An 8,831-nucleotide genomic window follows, 5' to 3' on the forward strand; every position below is an offset into this window, starting at 1 on the left:
ACTGTCTCCTCATCTGCAAAGTCACCTCGCAGAGGATCGCTTGTCCCCGGCCGTACTGGTGAGAGCACCGTTAAAAGTACAGGTATTGGCCTGCGGTGGTGGGGGGCATAGAGAGTGACAGACAGACAGACACCGGTCAGTGTACAGATCCCCCCTGAGAGATACCGGTCAGTGTACGGATCTCCCCTGAGAGACACCGGTCAGTGTACAGATCTCCCCCTGAGAGACACTGGTCGGTGTACAGATCTCCCCTGAGAGACCCCGGTCAGTGTACGGATCTCCCCTGAGAGACACCGGTCAGTGTACCGATCTCCCCCTGAGAGACACCGGTCAGTGTACAGATCTCCCCCTGAGAGACACCGGTCGGTGTACGGATCTACCCCTGAGAGACACCGGTCGGTGTACGGATCTCCCCCTGAGAGACACCGGTCGGTGTACAGACCTCCCACTGAGAGACACCGGGTCAGTGTACAGATCCCCCCTGAGAGACACCGGTCAGTGTACAGATCCCCCCTGAGAGACACCGGTCAGTGTACAGATCCCCCCTGAGAGACACCGGTCAGTGTACCGATCTCCCCCTGTGAGACCCCGGTCAGTGTACAGATCTCCCCTGAGAGACCCCGGTCAGTGTACGGATCTCCCCCTGAGAGACACCGGTCAGTTTACAGATCTCCCCCTGAGAGACACCGGTCGGTGTACGGATCTCCCCCTGAGAGACACCGGTCGGTGTACGGATCTCCCCCTGAGAGACACCGGTCGGTGTACGGATCTCCCCCTGAGAGACACCGGTCGGTGTACGGATCTCCCCCTGAGAGACACCGGTCGGGTGTACGGATCTCCCCCTGAGAGACACCGGTCGGTGTATGGATCTCCCCCTGAGAGACACCGGTCGGTGTACGGATCTCCCCTGAGAGACACCGGTCGGTGTACGGATCTCCCCCTGAGAGACAACGGTCGGTGGTACGGATCTCCCCCTGAGAGACAACGGTCGGTGTACGGATCTCCCCCTGAGAGACCGCCCGGCGGGTCGGTGTACGGATCTCCCCCTGAGAGACCCCGGTCGGTGTACGGATCTCCCCCTGAGAGACACCGGTCGGTGTACGGATCTCCCCTGAGAGACACCGGTCGGTGTACGGATCTCCCCCGAGAGACAACGGTCGGTGTACCGATCTCCCCCGAGAGACAACGGTCGGTGTACCGATCTCCCCCGAGAGACAACGGTCGGTGTACCGATCTCCCCCGAGAGACAACGGTCGGTGTACCGATCTCCCCCGAGAGACCCCCGGTCGGTGTACAGATCTCCCCCTGAGAGACCCCGGTCGGTGTACCGATCTCCCCTGAGAGACACCGGTCGGTGTACCGATCTCCCCCCGAAGGAAGACACCGGTCGGTGTACAGATCCCCCCCCGAGAGGCCCCGGTCAGTGTACAGATCTCCCCCCGAGAGGCCCCGGTCAGTGTACAGATCTCCCCCCGAGAGACCCTGGTCAGTGTACAGATCTCCCCCCGAGAGACCCCGGTCAGTGTACAGATCTCCCCCGAGAGACCCCGGTCAGTGTACAGATCTCCCCCCGAGAGACCCCGGTCAGTGTACAGATCTCCCCCCGAGAGACCCCGGTCAGTGTACAGATCTCCCCCCGAGAGACCCCGGTCAGTGTACAGATCTCCCCCCGAGAGACCCCGGTCAGTGTACAGATCTCCCCCCGAGAGACCCCGGTCAGTGTACAGATCTCCCCCCGAGAGACCCCGGTCAGTGTACAGATCTCCCCCCGAGAGACACCGGTCAGTGTACAGATCTCCCCCCGAGAGACACCGGTCAGTGTACAGACCTCCCACTGAGAGGCCCCGGTCAGTGTACAGATCTCCCCCTGAGAGACCCCGGTCAGTGTACAGATGTCCCCTGAGAGAACCCGGTCAGTGTACAGATCTCCCCTGAGAGGCCCCGGTCAGTATACAGATCTCCCCCTGAGAGACACCGGTCAGTGTACAGATCTCCCCTGAGGGAACCCGGTCGGTGCACAGATCTCCCCCTGTGAGACCCCGGTCAGTGTACAGATCTCCCCTGAGAAGGAGCGGGAAGGGGAGAATACCGTTCAGTATACAATATAGAGAGAGGGAGAGGCACTGAGACACAGCATGTGTGGGGGAGTAGTGATGGACCATTGGGAGGGGGGTTAGATGGCGGCCTGATGGGCTCACCTGTCTGGGGTATACACCGCGCTGACTGCTCTCTGTGTTCTGCTCTCTGCCCCCCCCAGTAAACGGATCATCAACCTGGGGTCTGTGCGTGCGGGGCCCAGCAGTCCTGACCCCGAGCCCCAGCCTCCTGGGGTCCGCGTCATCTGTGGCCACTGCAAGCACACCTTCCTGGTGAGTGTGAGAGAGGGGATGTGGAGGTTTGGGTGAGGGTGAGGAAGGGTGACGTGAGGGGTGAGGGACAGTCTCATTGGCTCTCTCTCTGTGTTGCAGTGGAGGGAGTTCACGGACCGGACTCTCGCTCGCTGTCCACATTGTCGTCGTGTGTGAGTATGACATCGCTCCCAGTTCGCTGGACCCAAGCCTCAAAACTCTGCCACCCCTTCCCCTTCTCCCCCAGGGCAACTGCCACACCCCCTTCCACTCCCCTACCCTCTCCCCCTTTTCCTTCCCCCATCCCTGCTTGCTCTTACCGTTCCTCCTTACTTCCCTCTCCATCCCGGTCCACCTCTACCTCCTTTCTCTCGCAACTCCCCCCCTCCTCCTCCCTTTTTTCCCCGTCTACCTCTCCCTTCCCTTATGGAGCCTCACAGCCACCTTTCCCCCCACCCCACAACTCTTCACACCTACCCCCACTCCCCCCAATCCACCTATTACTCGTTGGCTGTCTGTCACCACCCCAAGTAACTCTGTCCCTGCCTATGTCTCTCCGCTGAATCCCCACAATGAGAATTGGGGAGAGGGATTGATGGGCATTTTGGGAGGGCCAACATTGATGGGCTGAATGGCCTTTTCAGCTCCACTGCTCGCTGTCAGTGCAGCCATCTGTCCTAACAGGGTTTTCTCCTCTGCTTCCTTTACATCACGCACTGAACTCTCCCCTCTCGTCTCCCAGATCTTCAATCGGGAGGAGGTATCCCCGCAAACGGTGCCTTTGGATTTTCAGCCTCGGATTCCTGTTGGCCGTCGTCTCGGCTGTAGTGGCAGTAAGTGTCCGGTCGTGTGGCCTGTTGAAATTTGATCAATTCTCAGGTATCACTCTATCCTTTCTCGCTGAGGTGTCTGATTAGTACTCTGCACTCTGACCCTGTCACCTGATCAATACTCTGCTCTCTGACCCTGTAACTGATCAATACCCTGCTCATGACTGCACTAGAGTGGGATCTGACCAGGATGTTGTCTGGTGTGGGTCTCCAGGAGAGGCTGAAGATGCCTCCTGCTGAAGAAGGTCTGTGATGGTTGAGGGGAAGGGGTTGTGGGAACTGCTTGGATTGAACTGATGACCTGTCTCTGGAAGAGCCAGTGATAGGTGGGAGGTTGTTTCTCGGACTGTAACCACCCTACCCCAGAGGGCCCTAGGTGTTCCCTAGGGCTTGGGGCTGGGACCCCATCTGTATCTCTTTGCCATCTGTATCGATGACTCGGGACGAGCAGATACAAGGCAGGGTTAGTACGTTTGTGGACGACACTCCAATAGGTGGTGTCGTTGACAGTGAAGATGGTTATCTGGATTTACGGAGGGACGTTGATCAGCTGGGTGGGTGGGAAATGGAGTTTAATTTGGATAAGTAGCAGGTGTTGGACTTTGGAGGGGGGGGGGGACACAAATGGGGCAGGACTTTCACAGTGAACGGCAGAGACCTGGGGAGCGTTGTAGAGCAGAAATACCCAGGGGTACAGGTACATTTTTCCCTGAAAGTGGAGTCACAAGTAGACAGGTCTTGGCCTTCATCAGTCAGGGCACTGAGTGCTAGAGTTGGGACGACATGTTGAGGTTATAAAAGGCGTTGGCGAACACAACATAAGAAATAGGAGCAGGAGTAGGCCATCTGGCCCATCGAGCCTATTCTTCCGTTCAATAAGATCATTGTTGATCTAACCATGGACTCATCTCCACCTTCCTATCTGACCTTTCCCCATAACCCTTAATCCCCTACTGTGCAAAAATCTATCCAACCTTAAATATATTTACTGAGGTAGCCTCCACCGCTTCATTGGGCAGAGAATTCTCTGGGAAAAGCAGTTCTTCCTCTTCTCCCTCAAGTCTTGAGGCTTTGTCTCCTAGTTCTAGACTCACCTACTAGTGGAAACAACTTTCCTGCCTCTATCTACTTTTAATAATTTTTTCTGTTTCTATGTTTGAGGCCGCACTTGTGTTCAGTTTTGGTCGCCCTGCTGTAGGAAAGATGCCACTAAGCTGGAGAGAGAGCAGTGGATGTTGCCGAGACTCGAGGGACTGAGTTATGGAGAGGGGTTGAACTGACTGGGACTTTATTCCTTGGAGTGTGGGAGACTGAGGGATGATCTTTTGGAGGTGTATAAAAACACGAGTCTTTCTTCCCAGGGTAGGGGAATCAAGAACCAGAGGGTACAGGTTTAAGGTGAAAACGGGATGATTTAATAGGAGCCTGAGGGGTGGCCCGCATATGGGATGAGCTGCCAGAGGAAGTGGTTGAGGCCGGTACATTAACAACATTTAGGAGACACTTGGACAGGTACATGGATGGGAAAGGAGAGATATGGGACAGAACGGACAGGCTCAGTTGGGAATCTTGGTTAGCATGAACCATTTGGGCCAAAGGGCCTCTTCCCCTGTTGTGTGATCTTTGACCTGTGAATCTGCTCTGCAGGTGACGACGTGGAGGAACGCCAGACACTACCATGGGATCTACGCTGCCTGGGCAGTGCCCATCACCCTGAGCGTCTGTTGCCTGGTGCGGGCCTGCTACTGGGGCTGCATGAGGGTCAGTCACCCCATCCAGAACTTCTCCTGATCAGAGAAAGGGCCCCGGACCCTGGAATCATCGGGAAACTGCACATCCTAGACGGAGCCACTCAATGCACTGAGGAGCAAACTGACGGACTGAGGGACCACGCGGCCATTTTCTGAGGAGCCTGTGTCCAGTGACCCGTACTACAGCCCAGTGTCCGGTCACCCCCTCGTACCCCACCCTCTGTCTGGTGACCTGCACTGCACCCGGGATCCGGTCACCCTCTCTCCCAACCCTGTCCAGGGACCCCTTCCCCCCCTCACTCCCCGCCCAGTGTCCAGGGACCCACACTACAGCCCAGTTTCTGGTCACCCCCCCCCACCCCCCTTCCTGCCCTGTGTCCAGGGACTCACATTTCAGCCCAGTGTCACTGGGACTGTGTCTCCCTCTCCCCCAGACCATTCACCCCGGCCTGTCCCAGCTTGGGGCAGGTCTTGCAGATGGACCGTGCTGTGTTGGTGGGAGTTCTGTCCTCGTGTGACTGGGTCACTCACCCAACCCAGGACAAGGGAACGGGCAGGCACAGGCCTATCCGCTGCGTGGAGAGTTGTGGGATCGGTGTTTCCCCATGGCGGATGCAGGTCTGTGTGGCTTCAGTTGTTGGAAGGCATCATGGGTAATTGGCGCTCCTTTAAGGGTGTCTGGATCCTATTGGTTGATCGGTGTGTATCTGTCTCCCCATTGGTGGATCGATGTATCTCTGTTCCCCCATTGGTAAATTTGTGTATTTCTGTGCCCCATTGGTGGATCAATCTATCTTGTCTCTCTTCCCCCTCTCCAATGGTGCTTTGGTTTCTGTCTCCCCATTGGTGGATTGGTCCACCTTTGTGCTCCTTCTACCTCTGACCCCCCTCCCCATTGGTGGATCGGTCTGTCTGTCACCCCACTGGTGGATTAGTCTACCTCTGCTCTTCCCCCCCACCGATTGGATTGGTTTATCTAACTCCTGATTGGTGGATTGGTATTGCCCTCCTCCACCCCCCCCCGTTCCTGTGGGTGATGGGGTGGGTGGTGCACTCTATGGCACTGGACTGAGCTGTGGCACTGGGTTTGCACACAGCTCCTTCGCTTGTTGGATCACACTAATCGCTACGCTTGCTGTATCATGCCTTCTATTTAACAGTGGAAATTAATTTTATGTTGATTTAACAATAAAGGGTAAATGATTTTAACCCTGGTTTGGAGCGCTGTTCCGTTTTAGACAAGGCAGCATAGGGATGGCGTTCAGCCCACAGTGTCACCATGTCTACACTTTCTGCATCCCTGCATGTCTATCGTGTCTGCCCCCACCATCACCCTCTTTTGAACTTACCCCCTTCAACTTAAACCACTGCCCTCCTGGTTTTGACATTTACGCCCTGGGAGAGAAAACCTGCATGTTGCAGATCACCCCTCACAGCAGTCAGCAAATCAGGTTGGTCAGGCTGTGTCGAGCTCCCACTCCATCCTGGGCTTCAGGTTCTTCCTGCTGTCTAATTAGCTGCAGGAGTTGTGTCCTTTGGAAGGTCAAACTCAAAGACACAGGATTTAAGAAAAGGATTTTTAGCAGTGTGGAGGAAAAGAGCAATCTTGGGCTTCATGTCCAAAGATCTCTCAAAGTTGCAGCGCAAATTAATATGGTTGTTAAGATGATGTATGGTGTGTTGGCCTGTTAGTTGGGGGACTGAGTTTAAGAGCCGCACTACAGCCCAGTCTCTGGCACCACCCCCCCCCCCCCACCCTGTGTCCAGGGACACACATCACAGTCCAGTGTCACTGGGACCCTGTCTCCCTCTCCCCCAGACCATTATAGAGTTCGGCCTGTTCTAGCCTGTAGATGGACTGTGGCGTGTAGGTGGGAACTCCCGGATTTCTGGAGCTCTGTCCTCATGACTGGATCACTCACCCAACCCCGGACAAGGGAATGGAGTTCAAGAGGTAATGTTACAACTTTATAAAACCCTGGTTAGATCACACTTGAGAGTATAGTATTCAGTTCCAGGTGCCTCATTATAGGAAGGATGTGGAAGCTTTAAAAAGGAGGCAGAAGAGATTTGCCAGGATGCTGTCTGGATTAAAGATGGCATGGAAGTGCAGTGGTTAGCACCAAGCGCTACAGTACAGGCATCCTGGGTTCAATTCCTGCTGCTGCCTGTAAGGAGTTTCTATATTCTCCATGACTGTGTGGGTTTCCTCCCACAGTCCAAAGACAAATCAGTTGGTAGGTTAAATGAGGAAATCTGCAGATGCTGGAATTTCAAGCAACACACAAAATGCTGGTGGAACGCAGCAGGCCAGGCAGCATCTATAGGGAGAAGCGCTGTTGATGTTTCAGGCCGAGACCCTTCGTCAGGAACTAACTGAAAGGAAAGATAGTAAGAGATTTGAAAGTAGGAGGGGGAGGGGAAAATGTGAAATGACAGGAGAAGACCGGAGGGGGTGGGGTGAAGCTGAGAGCTGGAAAGGTGATTGGCGAAAGGGATACAGAGCTGGAGAAGGAAAAGGATCATGGGACGGGAGGCCTCGGGAGAAATAAAGGGGGAGGGGGGGGAAGCACCAGAGGGAGATGGAGAACAGGCAGAGAGAAAAAGAGGGAGGGGGGGAATAAATATATCGGGATAGGGTAAGGAGGGGCATTAACGGAAGTTAGAGAAGTCAGTGTTCATGCCATCATGTTATATACCAGCCGGTGTTGTTCAGGTTAACTGGTTACAGTAAATCGTCTCGTGTCTCATGATAGAATGGACAGCCAGAAGCATTTTCCCAGCATGGGGAGGGTATAACTTTAAGGTGACGGGAGCAAAAGGGTGTGGGATTTAAAAGGCAAGTTTTCTCCCCAACAGAGTGGTGGATGCATGGAACACGCTGCCAGGAGTGGTGATAGAAACAGATCAATTAGAGACAGTGACCTACTCCGAGATCAGTCTAACCCTCCATTTTACCTTCACCCTGTTTACTAACCCTCCATGTGCCTATACATAGCAAATGAACACACTGATTCCACGTCTGGGATGTGAGAGGGAACCAGGTCACCAGGCATGCGAGGCTATGTCTTTGTTTGATGCTTCAATCTGTTACGGGGAAGGAGTCAGAATGATCACCTCCATGACTGTGTGGTTCCAGCATTGGACTGTCCACAGATGGAAGCACCCCGTACACAGACCGAATAGGGGCTGCCTCCCACACCTCTGCTCCTGAAAGTGGCTGGAGGAATTGTGATCGAGACACAGCCACAACTGAAAAATAGTGTCACAGGTAGACTGGGGGGGGGGGGGGAGTTGGGATGTCATGGTGCGATTGTACAAGACACTAGCGAGGTCACACTTGGAGTATTACATTTGGTTTCGGTCTCCCCGCTATGGGCAGGCTAGGTCCTTTTCCTTGGGAGATTAGGAATCCACATAGGCTTCTGATGGGTATAGATAGCATGAACACATTGCTAGGGCTCCAGGGCTGGGGAAATCAAGAACTAGAGGGCACAGATTTAAGGTTGGAGGAGAGAGATTTAATAGGAACCTGAAGGGCAACTTTTCTTTTACACAAAGAATGGTATTTATGTGGAATGCCAGAGGAAGTGGTTGAGGCAGGTACATTAACAATATTTAAAAATTCTTGACAGGTGCATGGATAGGAAAGGTTCAGAGCAAGGGTTCCCAAGCTGGGGTCCATGGACCCCTTGCTTAATGGTACTGGTCATGATACAAAGAAAGTTGGGAACCCCTGGTTTAAAGGTATACGGCAACCTTTACTGGACAGTTCTGGGCATTGCTTTGTGGCTGGGGGAAGCGGGGGTCACATTTAAAATCGATCTAAAATGCTTAAAACCGTCAGCATTTGCAGAGCGAGGAGCAATGAATAGTTTCCATTCACACACACACACGAGACA

The 8,831-nt window shown here is 54.3% G+C and overlaps 1 protein-coding gene across 1 annotated transcript; it reads left to right on the forward strand.

Moving 5' to 3' along the window:
- Positions 1 to 5: 5 nt before the first annotated feature.
- Positions 6 to 6,138, forward strand: LOC132381738 (type 1 phosphatidylinositol 4,5-bisphosphate 4-phosphatase-like; the record flags this gene model as incomplete). The annotated part of the gene is made up of 5 exons (XM_059951309.1): positions 6 to 58; positions 2,258 to 2,369; positions 2,469 to 2,521; positions 3,091 to 3,181; positions 4,826 to 6,138. Coding segments are annotated over 5 exons (453 nt in total), but the record flags the coding sequence as incomplete, so codon positions are not given.
- Between the last annotated feature and the right edge of the window lie 2,693 nt (positions 6,139 to 8,831).

This window comes from Hypanus sabinus, chromosome 26 (genome assembly GCF_030144855.1).
Source record: "Hypanus sabinus isolate sHypSab1 chromosome 26, sHypSab1.hap1, whole genome shotgun sequence".
NCBI lineage: Eukaryota > Metazoa > Chordata > Chondrichthyes > Myliobatiformes > Dasyatidae > Hypanus > Hypanus sabinus.